Source organism: Rissa tridactyla, chromosome 3 (assembly GCF_028500815.1).
Source record: "Rissa tridactyla isolate bRisTri1 chromosome 3, bRisTri1.patW.cur.20221130, whole genome shotgun sequence".
In the NCBI taxonomy this organism is placed as follows: Eukaryota; Metazoa; Chordata; class Aves; order Charadriiformes; family Laridae; genus Rissa; species Rissa tridactyla.
This window is the reverse complement of record NC_071468.1, coordinates 35,657,437-35,683,228: the sequence shown is the minus strand read 5'-3', so window position 1 is coordinate 35,683,228 and position 25,792 is coordinate 35,657,437. Positions and strand designations below refer to the sequence as shown.

The 25,792-nt window shown below is 42.6% G+C and overlaps 1 protein-coding gene across 1 annotated transcript in view; it reads left to right on the top strand.

Moving 5' to 3' along the window:
- RASGRP3 (RAS guanyl releasing protein 3) overlaps window positions 1–25,100 on the top strand; it is a 65,302-nt gene extending 40,202 nt beyond the window's left edge. Inside the window, exons 9-18 of the mRNA XM_054196718.1 lie at window positions 53–169; window positions 461–736; window positions 7,320–7,397; window positions 11,356–11,472; window positions 14,332–14,447; window positions 15,231–15,378; window positions 18,874–18,910; window positions 21,391–21,516; window positions 22,062–22,426; window positions 22,935–25,100. Coding sequence (XP_054052693.1) covers window positions 53–169; window positions 461–736; window positions 7,320–7,397; window positions 11,356–11,472; window positions 14,332–14,447; window positions 15,231–15,378; window positions 18,874–18,910; window positions 21,391–21,516; window positions 22,062–22,426; window positions 22,935–22,943 — 1,389 coding nt within the window. The 3' untranslated portion in view covers window positions 22,944–25,100. The remainder of the gene's footprint in view (window positions 1–52; window positions 170–460; window positions 737–7,319; window positions 7,398–11,355; window positions 11,473–14,331; window positions 14,448–15,230; window positions 15,379–18,873; window positions 18,911–21,390; window positions 21,517–22,061; window positions 22,427–22,934) is intronic.
- Window positions 25,101–25,792: the final 692 nt, after the last annotated feature.

Below are 25,792 nucleotides of genomic sequence, written 5' to 3'. Positions count from 1 at the left end.
GCCACATGTATTTCCTTGATTTTCAATTATGCATGATCAATCTCTCCTGCAGAAGCTCCTTCACCTCCAAAACTTCAACACGCTGATGGCAGTTGTGGGAGGTCTAAGCCACAGCTCTATTTCTCGCCTGAAAGAAACTCATTCTCATCTGTCTTCAGAAGTCACAAAGGTATGGTAGACTCCAGAATATAGACATATTGAGCAGAATATCACCTTTTTGAGGTCTGGTGGGTTCTGCAGTGCAGGTGTCTTACCAGCACAATACTTGCATCATGGCAGGTCATCCTAAAAGGCACTTTGGTGGAGGAGGATCAGCTCACGGAGATCCTCTGCTTGATTCCCTGTGCCAGAGAGGAAATTAACACTGTCGACACCCTGACATGAGTTGTGCTCGTTTAAAACAGATTAAGGAAATGCTATGAATGCTTTCACAGAGACTTGTTTCTCTGGCTATTTGTAGGACTGGAACGAAATGACAGAGCTGGTTTCTTCCAATGGAAATTACTGCAACTACCGCAAGGCTTTTGCTGACTGTGTTGGCTTCAAAATTCCTATTTTAGGAGTTCATTTGAAAGACTTGATTGCTGTCCATGTCATTTTTCCTGACTGGATAGATGAGAACAAGGTTAACATAGTGAAAATGCAGCAGCTTTCCATCACCTTGAGTGAACTGGTTTCCCTGCAAACTGCCTCTCATCATTTAGAGCCTAATATGGATTTAATTAACCTGCTAACCGTAAGTATTGAGCTTATTTCAATTCACTTCAGTTATTCAGATGTTGAATGTCAGTAGGAATGTTCATATTTAAAGAGGTAAGTGACGTAAGTGCACATTGTTATCCCAGTTTTGTAAAAGAAAAGGGAGAGAATAGAAAACAGAAATAAGTTCACATGAGATGTGAATGAAGTCAAAGAGAGTTCCATTACTGTAGTATGTGATGGCTGGAAGCAGCAACAGGATTGTTATCAATTAATTATTTTAAGGAAGACAGAAGGAGGTCTGTAGTTGCGTTAGGAGAAGTAAAAACTAAGTTCTGACTACATGGAATTGAGACCTATGTCTCCTGTGCAAAGATCGGGTGACTTGACATGGACACACAAGTGAAATTCCAACTTGGCCATCGCTCTGTTCTTGCTCCCCTGTGCTTCGTGTACAACACAGTACTCTTTCTATCCAGTAAATAAAAATGCTCTTGAATGGTGTTAAAGCCCCTGCAATCCCTGCTCTTTCCCCTCCCCTTCCCCCTTGGCAGTGGCTACATTTGGGGAGGTTTGAAACTTGCACACACAAATTACAGATGCAGATTTGAATGTCCCATTTCAAACCAAAGGGAAGTGAGATTTCAAAAAGACTGAATAAAACATTTTTTAAAAAAAGTTGTAACTGACAATGCTAAAAGGAATTAATCTTGGGTCCCCTTTTTGATATGTAGAAAATGACTGTCATTTTAATAAATACTACACTGTATTTCAAAACATACTGAAGCGCGGAGCCTGAGCCATCAGGCCAAATCCTGTTTCTGTTGAAATGTAGTCATTTTAGCACTGATCTTAACTGCAGCATTGTTATTGCCCATGACCTGAACAATTAAAAATTTCACGTTAGGTAAAGGGTTCTCTTAACCTGTAATCATTTTATGCTGTTTCTGTTCTTGTCATTTGACTTTGTCTTTCAGATCTCTAATCCAGACTGAAAGAGAATCTCTTTGCTCTCCTTAAATTAGTGGAATTCTTTAAAAAATAAACTTAGAAGTGAGCAAGGTCTGTGTGTAACTGGGGCAGGTTTCAAGATTTTTCCAGTGTTTATTTTGTTGGATAGCATGAGCTTCTCCAAATTTACTCCCTGGGGAGGTGGGAACCAAATTTCAGCTTTTCCTCAGTCAGGTAACAGACTTGAGGTGACCCTCATTACCTAGCTCATTCTACATAAATGCCTAAACTGGAGGGCTATTGGGCAGGAGCTTTGGATTTTTTCCTTTTATGCTTTACTTCAAAATGCTCAAAAATGTGCATCTCTAGATTGTAGTTTCCAGAGATTGTAGTTTGTGGTGGATTTATGCTGGGACCAATCAGGTACAGGAGTTTCCACTACAGAGGCTGACAAATATGAGCCTGAGTTTGGAGCAACCAAGACAGTGTGGATATACCTGTGGCTTCATTGTAATGAGGAATGGGGAAGTTTGGGAGAACAGGAAAACCTTCTCCTGTTGCACTTTGTATGGAGCAATCTGGGAACAAGTCCTAATGCATGGTTAGTGGGACAGGAAGTAGAAGGGACTGTGTATCGCCCACTGTAACACCCACTTAATTAAAATATTAGACTATAAAGGCAGCTATTTATTACCTTGCTTTGGTTTCGTAGGGATTAAGAGATACCTTCTTATTTCATGCCAGTCTTTCCCTCCCTTGCTTATTTCTGAAGGTTCATAGTTTCTTTCAAGGTTGGCTGTGAGTAGGGGGAAGTGGAACCTCAGGTTTTAGAGAACTGAGCGCCAAAGGGCAGAAATTAGACAATGTGAAGTGAGACATGGAAGCTGAACCACTGCTGACATTTTCATTAGCTGCTGTTCTCTCTTTTGTGTGACAGCCTGTTTTCCAAAAGGAGCATAAAGCTTCAAATTTTTCTAAGACGTTGCAGGTTCATTGCCATCATTGCATTTTAAAAATTTTTTTTATATTTTGCTTGTTTCATTTGTTTTTAGCAAAATCATACAGATTTTATTTATATCTACTATATATCATGCAGTATATTTCATTTATCAGGAGAAGTAATTGCGTATGTAACAAGTACTTTTTTGCTTACAATGCTCTGATGTGTTAATTCCTAATATAACTGTGTTGATTTTGGTTACAGTTGAGCCAATCTGATTGTAAGTAAATGGAGCCGCATGCTGCAATGTGATTCCAGACCTGATCATGGGTTAAAATTAACTTGCGCTGCTTTGTACCTGCTAGCATGATTCCATGGTGATACCTTACAGTAATGATGGAGACAGCCATACGTATCTGATGTAGACAGCTGTAGGTATCCTAAAACCTTTTGAGGGTAATTCTGTCTTCATAGTAGTCACTGGAAGTGTAGCTGTGAGTCAAGTAGGTTTGACAGTGTGAGAGTTTTGATTTAAGATGGTGACTCCTGGAAAGGATGAAATCAAATTTCTACAAAAGGTTCCTGGACCTGAGTTTTGGTACATCTCATGATATTATGAGTATTCTCACTTTTCTTCCAGTATGTAGGTTTTATCCTGATTTGTACGTATGAATACATTAAGGTACTTTTTTTTTTTACAATGGTCTCTTAAGCAGTAATAATGAACTTATATAATAGGTGAAATGTTTTTGTCAATCTTTTTGTTAATAAGAAAGTTTAAACTTTCTGGGGTCAGAGAAAGAGGAGAAGAAAGCTAGGATTGCAACCCAAAGCTGACAAGAACTGACTAAAAATACTTGACCTTGCTATGTGCAAATGGTCTTTTAGCAGATTTAGCCTCCCTTGCTGCCAAAGTCATCCTCAGTTTTCAGAGCCTGAAGAAATAACTATTCTATATATTGCTAGGTCTTCCCTCTCTAATGTAAACTGTAAATTTTTTTCTCTTTAACTTACTTAGAGAAACTCCCTTTCAAAACTAGTAAGCCTGTATAAACGCATAGAGTGCTTTAGTGCTTTTCATTTCTGTGTGAATCTGCTGACCCAACTGTTTGTTCAATTCTGCTGTTTTCCCATTAAGCTGCTTCTATCCAGGCAGGCTTTTAGTAGGTGTTTTGACCTGATAAGCAATGTGTAAATCTCTTGCCTGGCCTCCATCTCTTGCAGTATTGCCTTTTACACCACATTTAGCAAGTGCTAACAGCCTGGCCTGTGCTTGCTTGACAAGTAAATCACTGGGTGCTGGTTTGCTAGTCCAACAGCTTGCATAAAAAGATAAAATGGGTATTTCACGGACTAAGTGGTCGTGTGGGAATTTGCCCTGGGCTGTCTTTTCGTCAGTGGTGGATGACTATCCACTCAAGGGGAGCTGGTACCTTTCAAGTGTTTTGGAAATGGTGATGTTTGGGGAGACTGTGTTAAGAGCTATGAAGTGAGAGCTAGCTTAAAAGCTGAGGCAAGGGCTTGGTAGTAAACTTCAGGCCACTTGGTCAAGGTTTCTATGGGCATTTTTCAGGTGCTATTGTGCATATAGACCTAAAGGGTGAATGGGGAACAAGAGAATTTAAATCTCTTTGGCTTCAGTGGTAGCTGCTCAATGATCAGCATTGTGGAAAACTAGGCTCTCTCTTGCTTTAGATGTCTGCACACAAACTTAGAAGTCTGCTTCCCCCCCATATCCTATTGTCAGCATAAAAAATCAGCTGCTAGCTCACAGAATTTTAGCTGTGAACAAACAGCTGAAAGAAGCCTATGTTGAGCATGGAGGTTAAAATGACACAAATAAGGCAAAGGTTTGTTGTGTGGAGGCCAGTGAGACAAGTGCCAGGCTTACCAGCACAGGAGACTGCAAAAGCTGAGAGGGAGCTCTAGTGAGGTAGGTCCTCCCTTGTCATGTGTAAATGGTACTGAGTTATGTGGGCAAGAGAAGTAAACGGGTGCCGCAACTCAGCTGCCAGTGAGCCAGAGTGTGTTACACGATGATGGACTCGCATCTTAGAGCATGCTTGCTCTTAGTCTGTGTGGTTTCTCCTTTCCTCCATTGTTGGCCACAATTGCTCCATCTCCACTGACTCCGTACCCGGTTCTGTACCAGTCCCTGACAGCCGAAACCTGCAGCTAAGAAGCAGCAGTAAAAGAGGACTTGAGCGCAAGCTTGGCAGTGCACCAGAGAGGAATAACAGTTCTAATGACACTTCCATCGTTAGAAAACTTACATTTGGTAAGGATGCTTAAGGGGTTTCCTTACCTGCTGCGCAGTATTTCCACATTGTTTTTATTTCACAACATGAACAAAAGCCTGTGGTAAATTTTTCATCACTTTCTGTGGACTGGAAGAAGATCTCAGTCTCTCAACTAGTCTACAGTGTATTTGTACTAAATTCATTAGAACTTATTCGGTGCCACCATTTTTCCCCCACTATTTTTAGGTCTTAACAGCTATTTATCTAACCTGTTCTGAGAATATATGCAAATGACTGGAAAGTCCCAGTCATTTTTACAGTCTAGTGAAGAGAATGAGAAATATCTAAACAACCAAATTGAAAGCCACCCTCCCTAACTTGTGTTCAGTAAGTTCCACTTACAAAAAACAAAAAGCCATGCCTTTTTAATCCCTCCTCCGCCCTCTTCCATCGCCACAAAATTGCTTGTAAAAATAGGACAGCAATGAAAGTCAAATTACAATGGAAACTGCCACCCGCTGTAAAGATTGTCCTAGGAAAACTCTGATTACACTTTATTCATCAGAACAATATTGTAAATAAAATATAAAATGAGAGCTTATATAATTGCATAGTCATCATGCTTGTAACTTTTTTGCTACTACGTGCAACTTCTATATTAGACAATTACTTGTCCACTGTGCACTTACACATTGTGTCTAATGAAGTTATAATTGCTGCTTATGATAAGGTCAGATAATTCAGGCAGGGGGAGAAACAAATTTGCTCATATTAATGCATTTCCACACCAAAATCCACACCCTGCTCGTCCGGCCTGCTGAGAAAACTGCTCTTTAGTAGGAAAGGGGCAAGGCCTTTTGAACTAGCAATTCTGTCTATCCCAGCCTGAGCTGATAATATCATTTGCTCCAACTGAGTTCCGCTTATTTTATACCACCCAGGAACCTAAGAATACAGTCACTGAATGACTAAGTACATGAACGATATTTGTTAGAGCAGTTACTGGGTCTACATTATCTTTAGGACAGGTCCTTACATTCCCCTGTGACAGCATCATGCTGGCTGGGTGAAGGAACCTGCAGGGTGCTCAGGCTTTCACTGGTGCCCATAACCAAATTACAAAGTGGAAAAAAAAAAAAAAAAAAATCAACATAGTGTTACAGCTAGACAAAAAGAATAATGCAAAATCCAGACATCTCTAAAGCGATGTGTTCGCTCTGGGATGTGTACCTGCCTTGGGAAAGGGCACAACTCCTGTCTTACTCGTCGCACAAAATCCTGCCTAAAAGAAGGTGGTTCCTAGAGGTGGTTCTGCAGTACGGTGTCGCTGGTCCTGCTTGTTACTAATCCAGCACTTCAGGGTCTCTAAAAATAACCTTCTGTCACAGTCATTTAGTCAGTAGTAATTCTATCTGCCTGCTGGGAAACATCCTTTTAACTCAATCTTAGCTTATCTGGGGATTTGCAAGGTAGATGATAACTTCAAATCACGTCAATTACTCCAAAGCCATTTAATGCAGGGATGTGATCACAGGAAGCACGCAATGTTCGTTTCCTCTCATTGCAAAACATTAGCCACAGTGTCGATTACTTTTCTCCTTCATCACTCCAAGCGAGGAGGAATTTACTGCAGTCCTGCATCAGCGCAAGAGCACAGCTGCCGAAGTAAAACCAAACAAATTCATTTTACTTTACTTCAAGCATATTTATGGCCCTTCTTTTTTCCTCAATAAATCCTCGAGGGAAAAGAATGAGAACATGCAATAAAAAACTTTCATTTATCTAAAAACAGAAGCTGAAAGGGAATTTGCCTTACATGGTGAGAGGGGGTCGGCAGCAGGCCAAGCTGAGCTAAAGTAACCGGGATTGCTCTTCATGGAGCACTTTGCTGCATCAACAGCAGTGCCAAATCTGGCCTGTCCCTCCTGGGCCTGTGTCATTGTTCAGCTGCTGCCCAGGGCTTTCCAGAGGGGCTTTTGCTGCACGGCCTGGTCTCTGTAGAAGAGCTCCAGTACTCTGACCCTTCTTCAGCAGCAAAATTTGACCTGAGCACAATCCGAAGTACTTCTAGCCTGGCCTTTACAACTTCTTCCCTGCAGTTTTTGTATTCGCCAGGTTCTTTCTCTGAGATCTGTCATGACCGTTGAACCGCTGCAAGAAAGCGTTTTGCATAAGGGTGGTCTTTGGTGCCAATGTCCCCTTTTGGAGAAGGTCAGCATGCAGCCCCTCTTGCTTGACGTGTTGGGGCGCAGGCTGTGGCAGCGCCTGCTCGGATCAGGACAGGCGTGAACAGCAATGTGTGCTCACCACCATGGGTTACGTTAGCTCTGTGAAAAAGCTGCAAGCAGCTTTGGTGTGTATCCTGAGCTCTGAATAGCAAAACTTTTTGTTTAGTTTCAGTGGGAGGTATATTTCTGCTAACAAACCTGTCATAACCAACCCAGACTAATAAACATTACTGGGGTTTTTTTTCTCTTTCTTACACGTAGCTGTCCCTGGACCTCTATCACACTGAGGATGATATCTACAAGCTCTCGCTGGTGCTGGAACCAAGGAACTCCAAATCTGTAGGTCATCTGTTACTGCATTTTGACATATTGCTTATTTTGTCTGCATGCAGCTGATTACACTTTTAAATGACAGTTAATGTGTTTCCTTATTCGTATTCACATAAAGCGTTTTAGTGTTTGTGTGTGCTTGTACACAGTCACTATTTAAAGGTTTTAGTATATATTGGGAGAAGTAAATAGTGAAACGTGCCAGAATTCATTATTAATTTTCAACAAAATCTCTTCAAGTCATGGAAAACAAGTTCTGCTTTATGTGAAGATACCCTTTGTAAGTTTATATTAGTTATCTATTGCCTGACCATTACTTCATTTTCTGGATGCTGGTGCAGTTATTTAAAATAACACTGAGTCCAAAGATTTGTTTTAGGTAAGCCACAATGTTTGCTGTAGTGTTTTAAACTGTTTGCTTATATAGAATTGGCTGTATCTTGGGCTCTCAAGCAATCTTTAAACACCTCTAGATAGTTATTACTTTTTTTGTTAGTATGTGCAACTAAAGATAATGCTGCATTGATGCATTTTTCGTTATGCTTTGCAAGACTGAGGGTGCAGATAAGTCTCCTAATTAATGGTTGAATTTCATTTAAAGCATTACTCTCTCTTCTGCTGCCAAAGTCTGGGGATTGCTCTTCCCTCTGAGCACTTCATCAGTGCGTTAATGTCCCTCTTACCTGTCATATCCAGCGTGTGATTCTTTCAGCCCTCAAGCTGTGCCCTCTCAAGTCTGACACCAGCAGAAACTAAGGGTGGCTGGAAATGCTTAGCAGGGTGTGAGGGCAGAGTCCAGGAGTTTGAGGTGATTCATTGCAGTGCTTTTTACATTTTTGGAGTATTTTTAAAAGCAAACAAGGAAGAAGAAGAACTTAATTCCCAAGTATAGTGCTTTTCTGAGTTTTAAGATAGTTTATCACACTTGGAGGCCAGTTTGAGGACTATATGTGTGCGCTTTTAGTGGTGGATGGTTAGCAATAGTAGGGAAACTATTGAATTTCCATAGTCAACACAAACCCAGTTTGAACACCTGGAATTTCATTACTGAGTCTCCAGTCCTTGGTGGATGCGATTTGACCATAACAGTTCCCATTTATCACAGTCATTCTGGCTCCCTCTTGCTCCCATTACTGCCAGCAAAGCTGAATTGTTACAGCTCTGCGTTGTGGAAGGACCAATGGGCAGCTGCCGTAAATGAGGGAAATTATCAGGTTGCTGCTTTGATCTCCAGCCTGAGCTTTAAGAGGGACAAAAGCGATATAAACAGTGCTGTGAACTTTAGCAGTACCCAGCAATTGTGGGAGACTTCTGCATGACGATCAATGAATAACCAGTGACATTGAGCCGCTGCAGCACCCTGACAGGTAGAAAGCTGCAGCTGAATCGACAGAAGCCGGACTATTTGAAGCATACGTCTCTTTGATGGAGCGCCAAAGCACACAAGATATTTTAGAGGGGAAAGAATCTGTAGAGCTTTTGTACATGGAAAAAATTTGTCGCAGGCAACATGACAGCGTAGTTATGTCATTCCAACTGCTCCTTGATTTATTGTTGTACGGGTACAACTCCTGTGCAGGTGCACTGCAGAGGAAGTGCCTCAGGCCGCTGCAGTTGTTTTTGAGGCAAAAGTGGAGGTGATCTGTTAGCGTATGAGCCTGCTGTCAACTGGGACTTGAGCAACACTGTCATTCTGCTAAACTGGGAAGAGACCCTTCAGTCAGTGTAGCAGCCTAAAGAAAACCTGAAGACCGACCGCCAGTTGCAGCATAGCATCTCCCTGACAAGCTGTCTTGCTGTTCCCTGCTCCTTAGTGATCTTCTTGTTGGGGGATTTTACTAGTACAGCTGCTGGCTAGCATACAACTTTGCCTGATGCAGTTATGCCACTGAAGACATGCTTACATAGGATTTTTGCTGCTGAGTAGAATTTATTTCAGTGCCAAAATACGCAGATGTTTGCATTGGTGTGAAAATGCTTTTTAAATCTATGACACCATTATCCCTGTGCTGACGAAACAGACAGGAGATAAAGGCTGAATCACAAACAGCATGACCAGATACAGTGTTTCTGAATGTTCAATAAATTCAGCTGGGTAGTCTCTGGACACTGGTTAGTACCTTTCCTCATAGCGTGAATTTGAAATACATAAATAAAATTATGATCGTTCATATGAGTCTATGAGTGAAATAAGAGGAACCACCATTTCCCTTTCACTAGTAGCCAGTAACATGAAGTTTTCCCTACAACTTGTCAAAAAACATAAAAATTGAGTGAGGCTTCAAATTAAATAGCCCAGACAAAAAGAGGAATGCTCCAGTGGCTTCAGTCTCTTTCCACCATTGTGCACATAGACCATCGGGAGGTAAAAAGCTCTCTGTGAGGACTTGGTAGTCTAGCACCTCTCTGACACTTTGATACTGATACTTTGACTCCCTTTAAGAATTTCTTAAGAGAAGAAACACGTCAAATTTCTTCTCTGACCACAGAGAACATCACAATAATGACATGTTATCATGTAACATGATGTCTTTAAAAGGCTGTTGTGTTTCTGCATATTTTTAGAGCAAAAAACATTGCCAGCATGTTGGTCCATCACTGTGTGGTGTCATTAAGTTTAGGATTAAAAAATTCTGTAAGTGCTTTTGGCATATAGAGCTGGATGTCCAGGTTCACTGCATTTCCTTTTGGAATTGAATTCTGTGGATATAGGGATTTTTTTCTTCCTTAAACTTACCTGTGCAGGTTTGTATGATGAGTCAGGAGCCATTGAGGAACTGATAAAATCTGTTGTGACAACTGAATAAGGAAAAGCCAAATAAGTAAAGCAGCTCTTTTTTTCCCCTACCAAACATGGTAGACTATGACCTTGTGACCATTTTTCATCTCACTGTCAAAGTCTACAATACCTTTGTTATACACAATAATAACTGTAACATTTTTAAATGGCTTAATGATCTCGCTCTGAACTCGCACCAATTAACAGGGAGACAGATGGGACCCAGATTTCTTGCTCATCAGCTAATCGTTAGCCTTCTGAGGTTGTGGGTCATCTCCCTTCTGATCCAAACCATGCTGAATTTTTTATGCTTGACACTCCTTCACCTGCTGGATGTCCAGTGGTAGATGCAGAAGGCCAGTATGCCTTGCAGCATTTGTCATGCTGCGTGGTGGTGTTTGAAGCTTTACCTGAAACTGTGTTCAGGTTTGTCCTATATTTTCCACTTGAACAAACTGAGCTGCATGCCAGAGCTTCTCCCAAAGTACCATGGTGGTGTGGAGGGAGTCAGGCTGCGTGCTCTGTGCACCAAGTGAGCTGTCAGCTACCATTTCATGAGGACCAAGTGGTTTTCAAAATAAAATAGTCCGGCTGTTGTTATCTGGAGAGCAAGTCGAAGGTTAGTGGCCTTTCTGCTCAGGCTGTCGAAATGAATTAAGCTGTGCGTCCTGGCACATCTTGGCTGGAAACTGGTGGGATTGCTGAGCTCAATTCAGCTCCCGCTTCTGCATCCTGCCCTCTTCTTGCTGCTGCACAGAGCAAGAGCATTAACTTATTCAGGCCGCCACAGTCCAGTCCCTCACATGGCTCCTGGACATGGTCCCAGTGGCAGGGAGTTGGGGCCAGCCCGTGTTGTGATGGCAAGTTCCTCAGGAGCTGTATCGGGAAGGAGAAAAGCGGGATTCTGGGCTTAGCGATTTCTGATGCCCACTGTGTCCTTCCTTTCCTCTTCGTCTCGTTGCTGTTGAGCCCTCTGGAGATGGCAGCGAGGAAGGTCTGCCTGGTTTTGCTTCCGAGCTCTCTGGGCACTGCTGCTGCTGGTGTAGCTGAGAGGTGCCATGGAGAGTCCAACTGAAGCTATTAGCGGAGTAGTTTGTGGTTGTAGCTCTGACACAGAGCTGCTTTTAATAGGAAATTTAACTTTGTAATTCAGACTTGAAAATCTTTGTGTTCTGATCCATCTCTCAGCAGCCTACCTCCCCAACGACCCCTAACAAGCCAGTAGTGCCACTGGAGTGGGCATCTGGAGTGGTACCGAAACCTGACCCTACAGTCATTAACAAGCACATAAGAAAGCTGGTGGACGTAAGTATTTTGATTATATTGGCTGAAGAGAACAATAGCTTTGACATTGTCATCACTGTAATTAATTTCAATATAATTACTATAATTAATCAATATAATCATCACTATAATTAACTTTAAAGACATTGCTACAGTTGGGATGAATTTCAGACATCCAAGAACAAATTTGAGCTTTTACTGATACTTTCAGAAATTTTTATTTTATTCCTGCAATCAGTGATGGGATTAGTAACCAGGTTTTAGGATGCACAGACGTAAACTTTCAGGAGCATCCAAAGCCTGTCTCCTGTTCCATAGGTTTGGTTAGCAAATATAAATTGAAAGGGCAATGCTGAGTTTTCACAGCTCTAGTCACCCAGTTTATGTCTGGTAACAGACAGGTGGAAACAAAAATACTTAGAAATAAGGAGTCATGCATTAACAGGGACAGAGAAGGTTTCTGGAAACCCTCCCCTGTATCGAGTGGTGCACTGTGCCGATTTGCAGGCAAAAGACAGGTTTCTTGGCATCTGTATGTTAGTGCCTGGTGGCCAAGCTCTCCAAAGGCCATGGATCAAGTCTACTGCTCAAGACGGTATACCAGAAACGGATTAGGAGCTGATTATCCAGCATTCCAAGGTTAAAACAATATTCCTGTTCTCTAATGAGCCACCTGAGAGAAAGCAAATGCTGATTAGCAAATTCCCCATTGGTGGTTGCTTTTCCAAGAGTGACGATGCTGCCTGCAGCCCGCTGCGGGCGGGAGGTGCTGTGTCTGCCCTCGGGTAGCTCCCGGCTGGGCAGACACATGTGAAGGCTGCTGCCGTGTTCAGAGTCTTCTCGTGCACCCATGGGGGTCAATGGGAGTTTTGCAGTTTATGAGGTATGTTAACACCACAGGCTAACTCTCATTGCACTTTGGTGACTAAACTTTAAAGTGGAGCTGAATCAGAATGGCCTGCACATTTTTTTTTTTTTCTTGACTTATTTCTACGCTAGTGCAGCCTCTTGGCCTGTTTCTGGTTTTCAGCTTGCTTTGCTTTGACTGTCCAGAGCATATTATATATGGTAAAGATAGCACTGTCTTGGTATCACTTCAAAAATCTGGGCATAAGGTCATGGGAAACTATAGCTGGGATCTTCCAGCTTCAGTATGGAAGGCGACATATTAGGTAATGCAAACAAAACCAAACGCTCCCAGGTTCCTTTGGAGGGACTGAGCCCTGCTGTGTTGATGTGTAAGGAAGGGACTTTTAGTGATGTGAGCAGCGTGCAGAGGAACCAGGAATGTGTTGTAGATAATGAAGCAAGATTTCCTTCTGCTTTTTACAAGTCTGGGAGGAACTATTAAATTCTGACCTTGTCTGTGTTACAGATCATTAATGGGGGTTATGTCGTTAAGATAATTTAAACAAAGTCTTCAGTTCTCTCACTCAGACTTCAAATATGTCTTGTGGTTTATGTTTTGTACATGCTCTTTTTAAAAACACTTTCATTTTTCTCTTAATGTGCGTTGCCAGAACTGCACATGCTGTTCCTGTATTGCTTTTGTCGGTGCCATATGTGTTAAGAAAAATCACTCCACATCCAAATCTCCCTTTGATAGCTTGTTTAAATAGGAAGTCTGTTGCAATTCCTTAATCTTTCCAGAATGTGCTGGGTGGGGGATTGTTCTTGTTTCTTGGGGGGGGGGCGGGGAGATGTGGTCCCCCATTCCATAATTTTGGCCTTTTTCGGGACATATGATCTTGAGATTGACAGGATTAGGACATGGTTTGGGGCCGCTATGGATACAGTTTACCAAGAGGCTCATACCACTCTGTACGACTGTCTTGGTTTTGCCAGTCTTTGTCATTTACTAGCTGCTTTGAGTTGTGCTTTAATGCATTGGTTTTATTACTAAAAGTGTTGAATAATACTCGGGGTTGCGTATTGATTCTTTCTTGATGATGTATTTTTGAGGTCTGCCAATCATCAGTTACAGGTCATTTGATACATGGCTTCATCATGTTCTCATTACAGTAAGGACAATGCAAACACCTTTCAGAGGTCTCAATATATTAAATTCTTGTCTTTGCCAACCAAATCTTAATCTAATGAGAGAGTTTGTGCTTCGATATGTGTCTTTCACATAGTTGTGTTGACTTTAACATGTATGTTTTTACCATTAGCGTCACATGTAGCTTTAATGGCCCTTACACATCTCTGCAATCAGTAAGAGAGAATATAGTAATTTCTTAGCAGCTAAGGAGGGCTTCCATCACTTTATGCAAACTTTTATATTTGATCCCATGTCTGTTTTTATTTAGTGCTAAGCTGGGGTAGGTTGATGGAAGGGAATGGTTGTTAGACGCAAAGTGCTCGTGATCTGGATGTCAAAGTATTTGTAAACAAATCAGATTGAAACGGTGCTGTGGCAGAGCAGAGGTGACCAGTGAAAAGAGAAGTGAAGATAAAAACATCTGAAATACTCGTGGGAAAGCTGCTCTTGGGTTGTTTTTGTTTTATTTCTTTTTTTGTGATTAAAAAGCATACTTAATGAAGCAAAGGAAATATGTCACACAGGGCGGAATTTTAGTGGCAATTCCAATAAAGAAGAAAAATAAAGTAAGAATAATTACGTCGGAAGACATGTGGAGGCCCATCACTAGATAAATACTGGGGTCGAGTTTTCGTTAAAAATTAGCCCCTTTTTCCCCTACTGTCCAATAAATATGCATATTGAAGTACCAAGTAGAAATGAAAGGAATAAAACAAGGCAGCAGAGCATCTGATTAGTAATGTTGAACATTAATTTGCTTGTAATTATAAGGTTGAAGAGCTGGTATAGATTCAGGATAGACTGGATATTAGGACAATAATTTCCTTTTTTTTCCCCAGTCTGTCTTTAGGAACTATGATCATGACCACGATGGCTATATTTCTCAGGAAGACTTTGAAAGTATAGCTGCCAACTTCCCCTTTTTGGATTCTTTCTGTGTGCTGGACAAAGACCAGTAAGTCTGGAGATTTCTTTGTGGGTTTTTTTCTTTCTCTCAATTTAAAAACTCATGAAAACCAAATATCAAAGAAACGGCATCTCCCAAGCTTCTTGTAACTCCTCACTTAAGCAACTGAAGATCACCGAAGACTGAATTCTGTTCTCATTTAACTTCTTATGTTGTAGTTGGTCCTATAAGACCACCCAAGTCGGAGTCCTGCTTTACCTGGTACTTTAAAGATCTTTTTATGTAACAGCTTAAAGAGGAATTCCTGCTGGGACTGAGTCAAAACCCTAGAGTACAATCAGATTACAGTGGAGATGCTGTACCCAGACCAGGCACGAGAATGAAGAAACAAATAAGTTGCATATGGGACAGGGGAAATGAGTGTATGTAGCAGAGCGAGGGCAACGAATATCCTAGAAAGTATACATAATAAATAATTCCTAGCCAGTTGGGCTTGATAATTCTTGTTGTCCAGATTCTCTTGGGCTGTCAAGGCTGGTGGTCAGCCACGGGCGTAACCATCTGTGCGAGCAGTAAGTCAAGATTCTTCACTTGATGGCTCTGATAGCGTGAACAGGTGAGAAAACAGGGTCCATGCTGTAAGTTCAGTGTTTGCTGTTTAATGAAGGATTAGAACCACAAAGGCTCTAAGGGTTTTTTTCCTGCCAGGACTGTTGCAGCTCTTTCAAAGAATGTGCTTTGTGTGCTGTGTCCTTTTTGCAATGAGAAAATCCTGAATTGTTCAGTGCCATGAGCAGTGGCAGATCTACTCCGCTTCTTTTTCCCTCACAGAGATGGTCTTATAAGCAAAGAAGAAATGATGGCTTACTTTCTGAGAGCTAAATCACAGTTCCAGTGTAAAATGGGACCAGGATTTATTCATAACTTTCAGGAGATGACCTATCTTAAACCAACTTTCTGTGAGCACTGTGCAGGATTTGTAAGTATGTTTTTAATAATGGTATATCTTAAACTCAGTTTTTTACCCTTTAATGTCAACAGGGTGAAACTGGCTCCCTGCATTGCTAAAGTCTCTTGGCCAAATATCTCATTGCATTCAGAAGCACAAAACATTTACTCATGTTATAGCTGTGCTATCCAGTTTTGTTTTAGTGGTTCCTGAAGACTGGCATTTGTAAGAATTACTGTTGGGGGGGGGGGGGCAGGAAGAATAAAATTATGTTAGCTAAAGGATATTAGAAACTATATGAATGGCTTTACTTGATTTATCTTAAGTTCTTTAATTTGGCTTGATTTCCCATGTAAACAAGCTAAAGGGAAAATGGGTGTCTGGAACAGAGGATGTAGATGAAGCAAAAGCCGTTCTTTCTCAGGAAATTGCACATGGCAACATAGCTATGTTCTTAATTCTCTGAATGGCTGTAACAGCCTTATTCCTTTCTCTATTGAATTAAGAGATCTTCTAATTTGGTCAAGAAATCAAAAGTGCTGCCAGCAGTTCTGTACAACAAGAATTTTTTAAATTTATTGGTAGGGATTTTTTTAATTTGCTTTTTCTCTCAGTCGTAAGTTACCAGATGCCACTTATTACAGTGCTCTGTACATTGCTGGGAAATGATTAGTTTTGGGAACATTTGTGTTGCTTGTAAACCTCCTCCAACTTCCCACTTCAAACCAAGTGTAGTAAAGAAAAAGGAATTACTATGATTTAAAAGTTGCTTTAATGCACACACCCCACTGAAATCAAATGTCCACACTTAGCTAAAGCAATTGGGGCAGAGGGCCATGTCCTCTGCTCACATGTGGCCCACGTACAGGGTGTAAACTCAGATCGTCATCCCTGCTCTCCAGCGGAGATCTGCTTCCTCCTATCGGCAGCAAAATCTCCAGCTTGTACTATGTGGACTTTTCCACTAAATAATGTATCTTCATGGTTGAAAGTAACAACAACAGCACTGCTAAGTGCAAAAACGTGCCTCCTTTCAGACCAGCTCTGGTGTTCTGGCTCTTGTCCGTGTTCCCATCTTCCGCTCGCTGCTTCTGCGATGTGTCGTGTCGGTCTTGTTCAGATGCTCGTGGTCCCTATCGCAACTGCTGATCAAGGCCACGGGGAAGAAGGAATTCCGCCTATTTCCGCTAGAACTGCAAAAACCTCGGAGGTGACATGGTCGATGCTGATTCAGGAGCATGCTCGTGGGCTCTTGAGCTGACGGCTCCAGCAGCCCGACGGGGCAGGGCCAGTCACTGACCCCAGCCTGTAGTTTGAGGCTGCCTGCAGCCTCGGGAAGACGTCATTGCGTTTGTGACACTCAGTTCATGTTTGGAAGGCTTCCGTAGCAAAGCAAAGCCCGAGGACTGCCCTGCAATGTCCTCTCCACCAGATATTTTTCTCCTGCATCAGTTTGCTAATTGGCCATTGTTGGATTTTTCATGTCTCCCTGATTACACCCAGTGCAGGAATACAAATGAGTAAGGGGTTGTACAGGAAATGGAAATAAGGTCATTTTTCCTGTCAACTCGCTCGAGTCATTGTCATTGTCCTGTGGATGAGTTGGGCTGATAGGACAGAAACCAACTACAAAATATGCCGCATATTTGTTCTGCATTTCAGCGCTGCCCATCCACGGGTGAAAACCTGATTTCAAACTGATGCACTGATTCAGTCAAAATAATGTGCACTGACAGTGCAGGAGGATGAATTGGCATGACAGCGCAATGCATGCAGTATTCAGTAAAATATCTGTGATTAAAACGATACGAACTTTAAAGGTCAAGCTAAAACCTAATGCCATTAAGCAGCATGCAATTGATATGCCCATGACCAGTCACGGTTCCCTCCCACAGCTTGAGTTGCGCCGCCTGGCAGGGTGGGCAACCAGCCATCCCGCCGAGCTTTATAATCTGAGTTTGCGCAGATCCTTTTACCTTGCAGATGTCACAAGGCAGCTTTGCAGCAAAGCTGTGTTAGACAGATTCAAAGCTTTAGGTCAGAATTCATGACACGGCACTTCAGCTAAGCTGTCGCTGCTGCGTGTAACTGCAACAGTGGTGCCGAATTGAGTAGGAGGAAGGTAAAGAGCTAAGAAGGTGAGGAGAAAGCTCTTCAGTGAGAACAGATTAGAGCTTAAATGAAAGACACAACAATCCATGTCTCTTACAGTGATCCTGGCAAAGAGACCTGGGGAAAAAAAGTCATTGCTTCTCTTCCAAAAGGGGCTGAGGGACTCCACTGTCGCTGCCTGACCACAGCAACTGCGTTCACTATGCATATATACAGTGTTAGCAAGAAAAGAGCAAGCAGCAGGCTTTCTACGGATGCTTCTTCCACCGTTGTCCCTTCTGTTATTTTATTCAGTCTTCTTCCACCTTGCCTAATCTATTTTGCCTTCTCCCAGCCCCCATTTTTCCTTGCAAATTCTTTTGTGCAGTGTATGGGATTTTATCCCCCAGAATCTTCCTGTTCTGTTTATTTTACTCTTTCCTTTGTATTCTGAATGTTCTCCAGCTCTTCCTTTTGAACATTTCTTTGATGAAGATAGTCATCCCTGCACACTGTGCACGGATTCTTATAAATACGGTGAGGAACCACGTGCAGTTTCAACTCCCTGGATGTGCTCACCCTCCCTGGTAATGTTTCAAATGAGTTCAGGATAAACAAACACTGGAGTCACTGATTTTTTTTCCTTTAATGCTAGAGCTAGAAAAACTGCCTCTCAGAGTGAAAATGCTTGTTTTTATAATGCCATGGCTGCAGATACAGTGCTTCTGAATGTATAGATAACAATTTGCTAGGGAAATTTTCCTACTTCCAAGCAATCCTGCTTGTGTTGCAGTGAAAAATTCCCAAAAGTGGGACCACACACACTGTCTCCTGGATGTTTAACATTTGGTTGTTAAGTACATCAACAAGGACAGCTTCTGGGAAGAGGCAAAGGTGGAGTTTAGTGTTTTTTCTGCCTGTTTCAGTCTTTAACCTTTTTTTAATGGAAAAAGTCAGATGGACAAATCAGATTGCTATGGCTAGGTGTGCTAGTATGGGAACCAAGAACCTAATTTTTACCCCCAGTGGTGTTTTCTGCTGCTGTGTTTGAATGACATGGGTCATTCATGTGTCTGGAGAAGGGATGTACACTGGAAAATCCCCTGCAGATAACATTAAGCATGCCTAGTAGCAGAATGTCCTCTGCTGGTTTCAGTAAGCTTGATACGTTGGCAATTTTTCACTTCTCCCTGGAAACAAATGTCATCGGTGTCTCTTCTTCTATGGTAGTCCCACTGTAAGTAGGAGAAATAAGAGGGAAGCCACACAAGTCTTATCACAATTAGAGAGGGAGGTCTGCCTAACAGGAAGGGTGTTAAGAGCAGTTGTATCCTGTTTGTGCTTTTGTAGCCATTGGTACTTCCTCATTGTGACCTTGTTTTCCTTCCAGCTTTCTTTTCTGATTCCTTGACGTTCTTTTGTCTTTCTTTGCAGCTCTGGGGTATAATCAAACAAGGCTACAAATGCAAAGGTAAGTAAATATTGCATGGATTTTTCAAGCTATGGGTGGGTTTCAGCACAAGAAGGTTGACTGTATTTTTTACTGGAATGACATCTGTTTGTCCAGATTTTGCTTACTTGGTACTGTCAGTGAACAGTGACCGCTGGTACGCTATGAAGTCTCACTGCGTTAGGCGACATAGCGCCCGGCAGGAACACACAGATTCTGTGAGCTAACGGTCCAAAGCAGCCACTGACTCCATGAGGTGTTACTTTCTACCGGCAAAGACCTTACATCTTGCAAAACCAAGCGTCCTCATCCTAACACTGAGATATCCTGAAGTATATCTCCTGAGACTTGGGAGTCAGGAAAAGGTCTGCTGGCAATGCTGTCTGTCATGTACGTCCGCGTGCCTGTAGTGAGGCCTAACTGGTCTGGCAATGCAATAGTGGCTGAGCTAGAAATAGAGAAATGTTTAATTCGTAGACTGTCCAGCAGATCTCATTGCAAGATCTTCTGCAGACATTCAATTAAAAAAAAAAATAATAAATAACCCCTAGAGCTCTTACAGCCCTCTGTGTTGTTTTCATAAAATGTTTAATTTCTTATGCAGAACTTGCACCATGCTGAGCAGGTCAGCCCGAGAATGACACTGTAGTGGTCCTCATTGGCTTTAAATTCCTGGACCTATTTATTTCTCAAGCAGCCCAGCTCTGGCTGAAGGTCACTGCTGATTTTCACAGTTGTAGTTTCATCTCAGTTATTCACAAGGGAACATTCATGCTGGAGCTTCATAGTTGTATTTATAGACACTCTTTTCCCTTAGTCTTACACTGGTTCCCAGTAGAAGGGTGAAGAATTGGCAGGATTGGTTTTTTAGAATACACCGTATTCCCGTCTCTCTCTCTCCACCTATGAACATCTCTTCCTCAGGGGAGAATGTCCATGGCTAAACCAATGTATGTAATGCAGCTATTCCTGATTACTGGAAAAGGGCTAGGTGCAGTCTATACTTTTACTGGTAGGATGAGGGAAGGAAGAGAGGGTTTTGCCACAGCAGCCCTGTAAACTCAACTTGAGATCTGAAAGCTGAGCTCCGTCCTGCATCATTGCTTGTAACTGTGGCTCGGTGGAGAGAGAGAGCAAAAGTGGTTCTGTAGAGTCAAAATTATGAGCAATGAAGCATGAGAGTAAGAGAGCAGAGCTGCTCGCTCAGATCTTAAGGTGGTCAACAAGTGTAATTGGTGCCTGCCCTTTGTGGCAACAGCTACGAGCTGTTCCGTATGCCAGCATCGCTAGAGTGCTGCACCATTATGGACGATTTCTGCCTTTGAGCAGAGAGCTGGCAGCTTCTGTTTTGAACCTCTAATGCTGTGCTAGCAGGGAGAGGGAGGGAGTTCATCTGTTCAGGTCTGCTGCTTACCCCAGCGCTGTGGATAAAGCTAGACTGTGTGGTCTACAAGTGATGAAAGAGGTTCCCCACTGCCAGGAGAGATCATTATGGTATTTGGGGTGGGGGCGGTTACATTTAGGGCAGAGAAAACCACAGCTGGGCAGGTACTTCTGTATTAGTCATATGAACAAGGTGATGGGAGAAACCAGAATTCCCACCCATCATGCTAGAGCTGCTGCTCTGAGCAGAACTGTTCTTTTAGCAGAGAGTTATAAACAACGCTTTGGCAACAGCTCACCTAGAACAAAATGTTTGGTCATGGATCAACAACAGACAAACAAGGGAGACGGAAATTTTCAAACAAGGGCAAGGGACACAGAGGAGAGAGAGACCCTGTGTTTGGGTCACACATCCTCCACCTTTTGACCCTTACTTGCAGAAGAGATCCGTACTGCAGTCACGCTTCAGAGCAGTGTACCTAGCTATGAGTGTATCTGCAGTGATGCAAAGCCCAGCAGAGGCTGGGTGTGCAGACACTCAGCCAGTTTCATCCAGGTGGATGATACACGTCCACAGAGCTTGCTCTGTGCTGCTGTTCCTTGCTGAGCTACCTAGATGAGTTTTAACCTACAGTGGTCCACACTGACCTCCAGATGTCCTTCCAAAGGCTCAGAGTATGGCCTCTCCAATGTCTTCTGACCAAGTATGTTTACCATAATGGGCCCTGCTGGGTCAAATAAAAAAACGCAACTGAACAAACAAAACCCAACTCTCTTTTTTGGAGACTCCTGCAGTGGAGCAGAGGCTTTATGCATGGCATACACAGTATCATACCAGAAATTCCATATCTCTTCCTTAAAACTAACTTCTGATGAAAATGTCATCCCCCTCTTCCCTTCTGCTGCCAGATTTCTATTAATGCCTGCCATGGAAATGATCCATTTTCTTGTAATGCTTTTCACACCAAATGATCCATTGCTGTAACTCCCTTCACACCTTCTGTCAAAGTATTTGTTCCTTCAAAGTCCCTCCTTGTATCTGTCTACTACTAGCCCTGGAGGATTACTAGATAGTTGTGGCTTTCCATTTGGTGACTTGACAATTCCTTTCTTTACAGATTGTGGTGCCAACTGTCATAAGCAATGCAGAGACCTGCTTGTGCTGGCATGCAGGAAATTTTCCAGAGGAACCTCAGTAGGCAGCAACCACGGCTCTCTGCCTAGCAGTCCGTCTCTGCCTCCAGGTAAGAGCACTTTTGTTCCTGTTTTAAACCATTTCTGGAATCCTCCCTATCAGTGCATATCCTTGCTGCCATTTTTAATTTTTCCTTTGTATCAGCACAGAGAGCAGCACATGTACTTTCCACTGTACTGTGCCTTGTGTTCAGTGCTGGGATCACAACATCCCTTTCTGTATCCATGGCCTTAGCCTCCTGCCTGTGGCTCCCTATCCTCTATACTGGCACCCCTGTCCCAGCTGAAAATAAATAAAATTATAATTAAGGAAATTGTACTTCTCCTCATAAGCCACTTAGGGACAGGGGCTGGAAGGCATAGGGCACAATTCTACTCTGCCTTATCCCCTGAGCGTGCAGGTGGAAGGAGGAAGAGATGTGTGCACACAAGGCCAGAATCAGTTTCCAAGCAGCATATGGATATTGCTAATTATACCACCGCTTCATATAGAGGGCTACCTTCCCCCCCCTGCCCCGCCCCAAGCTTAAGTTATCTTTTTGTGCAGATCTGGAAGTAGAATATTTAAAATAAGCAATTCCACCCTGTCTTTCAGTCCAAGATGAAGTATTTGAATTTCCCAGTGTTGCTGCGGAACACCAGGACCTGGACGGCAGAGCTATCACCCTTGTCACCGGCTCTTCGCGGAAGATTTCGGTGCGGCTGCAGAGGGCGACCACCAGCCAAGCAACACAGACAGAACCACTGTGGCATGAGCCGGGCTGGAATGATTCAGGTTCCCATACTTTCCCCAAAATGAAGTCCAAGTTCCACGGCAAAGCTGGGAAGAACAAAGGCTTTGCAAAATGGGAGAACGAAAAACCCAACGTGCAGGCTGACATAGAGATAGAAGCCGAGACCCCACAGCACGTACAGGATCACAACGGAATAGAAACCCTCCCAGAAACACAAGAATCCGAGGTGAGTTGTAGAAGAAGCCAAGACAGTTAAAAATCTGCTAGAGGCTGAGTTCTCATAAGGTTATTTTATGAACTTCAGGATGTTTTTTCAGTCAAATTTGGCATTGCTTCTTGCAGAAGAGTTGCTTTCAGAAGAATACCAAATCGTCCATAGCTACCTATTTTATACACTGCAGTGTGCATTTACCATGACACTCTAACTGGGGGTTTGGCTCTTGGTGTCAGCATGTGCTTTTGGGAGTTGGGCACTTTTCTTTTTGAAAATCATTAAAATAGCCTGGTGGATACCTGACCAAATTCTGTGCTGTTGCACCCTTGCACTGCACAGTTCAGGGCTCCATGTTAAATTCACAAGAAGGAGCATTCTGAAAATTATACAAGTCCAGGCTAGGGCAGAATATTGATCCAATTTCTGTTGCTGTCACCTGTAAACTTTCTTCTTCCAAAGCCTGATGCTTTTGTTGACCATCTTTACTAGCATGTAAGTGCCTATTTTATTTTGGTTACAGGATAGCTGATTGCTCACCCTGAAGCACAGAAAAATGAAGATGACAACTGTAACACAGTAAGCATTGATGGACCATCACAGACCACGTTTGGCGATGAGAAGCTTTCCTGTATCTCATACTTTTACGTTCAACCGTTGCCCTGTTTTCTTAGCTGAAAGGTGTTATAAAGCACTATTTATTTTCTCACAAGTAAGCCATTTGGATGAACATTGCACGGACACAGCAGAATGGATCTCTGCGCTCGGTGTTTTCTCTTGTATGACTTTTGTGGAAACTTCCTCTACATGCCAGTGAGGATATATTTGGCCTCCTTTAAATATACTGCATCATTTCGGTGTGTCTGCCAGCAACAACAATGGTGAGGACAGAAGCCAAGCATCTAATTTTGTTCAATAACACTCCTTTTCCAGAGGCTCATAATGATCTTTTAAGGAAAGAAGTAGGTGTGTACGTTGATTAAATCTCAAACAAAAACCTTTCACAAAGTCCTCTATGCTGAAATTCTTTGCACACCTGGGGTTTTGAATTTTGACCGTGTTTACATTGCTACGGTGAGCGTATTGGTGTTCAGCAGAGTGATACCAGTTCCCAGACTGGGGTTCCTTCAAATAGGCAGCACGTGGCTGCCACTGAAGGAATTCCAAGACACTATGCGCATGTCTGGTTACACTGCAATGGAGAGGCGTCCTCTCTGCCAGCACCGATGATGGTAAAATTAGCATGTAATAAACACCTTAGTTTTAAGTGTGTGTATGTACGTGTATGTGGTATGTTTTTCTCTGGTTAGCAGCCTGCGCATGTTAAGACTAAACGTACTGAAAAGCACCCTCCAAACGAGCAGTTTGCTAATGTAGGATATAGCACCTGAACCTGTCACAGCCTGAGAAGCAGGTTTGAGCTGGCGTTTCTCAGAAGCATTAAGTTACTTAAGGAGCACGGCCCTCCTCTGGAAAAAGAGAAAAACAAAACAGCACAAAGCTCAAACCTGAAAGGCACGTTCGAAGTTGTCATACACGTATTATTCTTACCCCATCTCCCAACAAAAGTAGGTGTGTATAGGGGGGGCACGCACTCTGAATCAAAGCAACCCCATTATAAGATTTCCTACAAAACTCAAGTTATTGCACCCTTCACCAAGCTGTAAGCCCTCAAGACCAGCGAGTACTTTCATAGACTTCCCTAACCAAAACTGACAGCTGTACTCCTCTGTGGTAATTTGACTGTAACCTGCACTGTGACTACATGATGCCTGCTCAGGTCTGCATCTTGAATCCTGCAGGTTTCCTTTGTTTTCCAGCACACCTAGTAATGATGGTAAATCTGGGGAGAGAAAAAAACCAACATGCTCTTACTGTTTTAAACTCAGAAAAATAAGCAGTGCGGGGAGCACTGATTTCCAAGCTAGGATGAGGGCCAGAAGCATCCTTCACTCCTACTGCTGTGGGCAGTAAGAAGAGGCATTAGTAAAAATACAGTCTTTATTTCCTGTGGGGGGTCAGGTGACAGGTCACAACAGGCTGACCGCACAGCTACCGTTACAGCGTACGGCTTGCACACAATGAAAATGATGTGGTACAGAATTTGAATAGAGAAATTTGGTTATGATCCAGGCTGCTGACGGACCTGTTGAGATAAGCCTTTTAACGCTTCATAAATGAAACGTTCACGTCCAGCTTCATTCTTAACATCACACAGGAGTTTTAAACAGCGCTTAATCTGTAGACCTCAGCCCATTTCTTGCAGGCTTCTAAAAGTTAGTCATAACTCTTGCTCTGAAAGGTACCTGCTTTCCTACTTCTATCAGGCCCACAAACCATGTCTGCCTTGATTTCATTGCTGGATGAGAATTTTTCTTGTACGTAATCTTATCTTTTCACTTACCTACTCCTCAAGATACTTAAAAGCTTCTTGCCTAAACTATTTAAAAGGGTAGGTGCTCTGTGTTCTTCAGAAGGAGGCCTTCTCAAGGACACTTTTTTTCTGTGTATACTGTCATCAAGGCATAGACTCACATTTAAGCAAGAAAAGTGATGTCTTCTACAGAAGCAGCTCCCACTTTCTGAGCAACCGTTGTACTAGCAATTAGACATCTTAAGTTTCAACCTGCTGCAGAGATTTCATCAATACATCTCTTGCAAGCCTGGTAGCTTTGGTCAGTTGGGTGCTTCCCTCAGCAGCAGTTGCAGATCAAGCATAGATGCAGCCTCACACAGCTGATCCTTCTAAGCAAATTATTGCAGAGTCCACAGAGAAGGACTCATGATTGGTGAAAGTTTCAAGCACCTGCTCCTGCTGGAAACCCTTTGCCTTAGGCATTTCAAGAAGGCGAACACTGAGAGTGTGTCGCTAGCCGTAAGTGTTCATGACCACTTGAAAAAGAGACACTGGGTAGAAATACAGCCTTTTTTTTTTTCACCCCCTTGCCCCCCAAAAGGAATAGACACATCATAGACACTGTAATAGTTTAAAAAAAAAAAAAAAGTATTAACAGGCTGTTTGCAGCAGAGCATTGATCTTCTAGGCCTGAATACATGCAATTAAAAAAAATCCTTTTCTCTCCTTACTTGAAGTTGACATCTTTTTCTGAACAGGGGCAAGACTTTTCCTCACCTCACAAAAGCAATTTTAGCTTCCCAGTGTGGGCAAAGCAACAAAGAATTTCTTCTTCACCTCCCCTGACTTGACTCAACAAGAGGCAAAATGCATCAGCCATCACAGTTCCTGTCTGAGCTCTGTGCCTCTGCGCGTCTTGGTGAAATCCTGCCTGCTAGAAACAGAGCAATTCCGGAAGAGTGTCCAGGAGAAAAATTATTATGTCAAGAGCACTGGATTAATGAAGCAGCTAAAGTGAGATACAA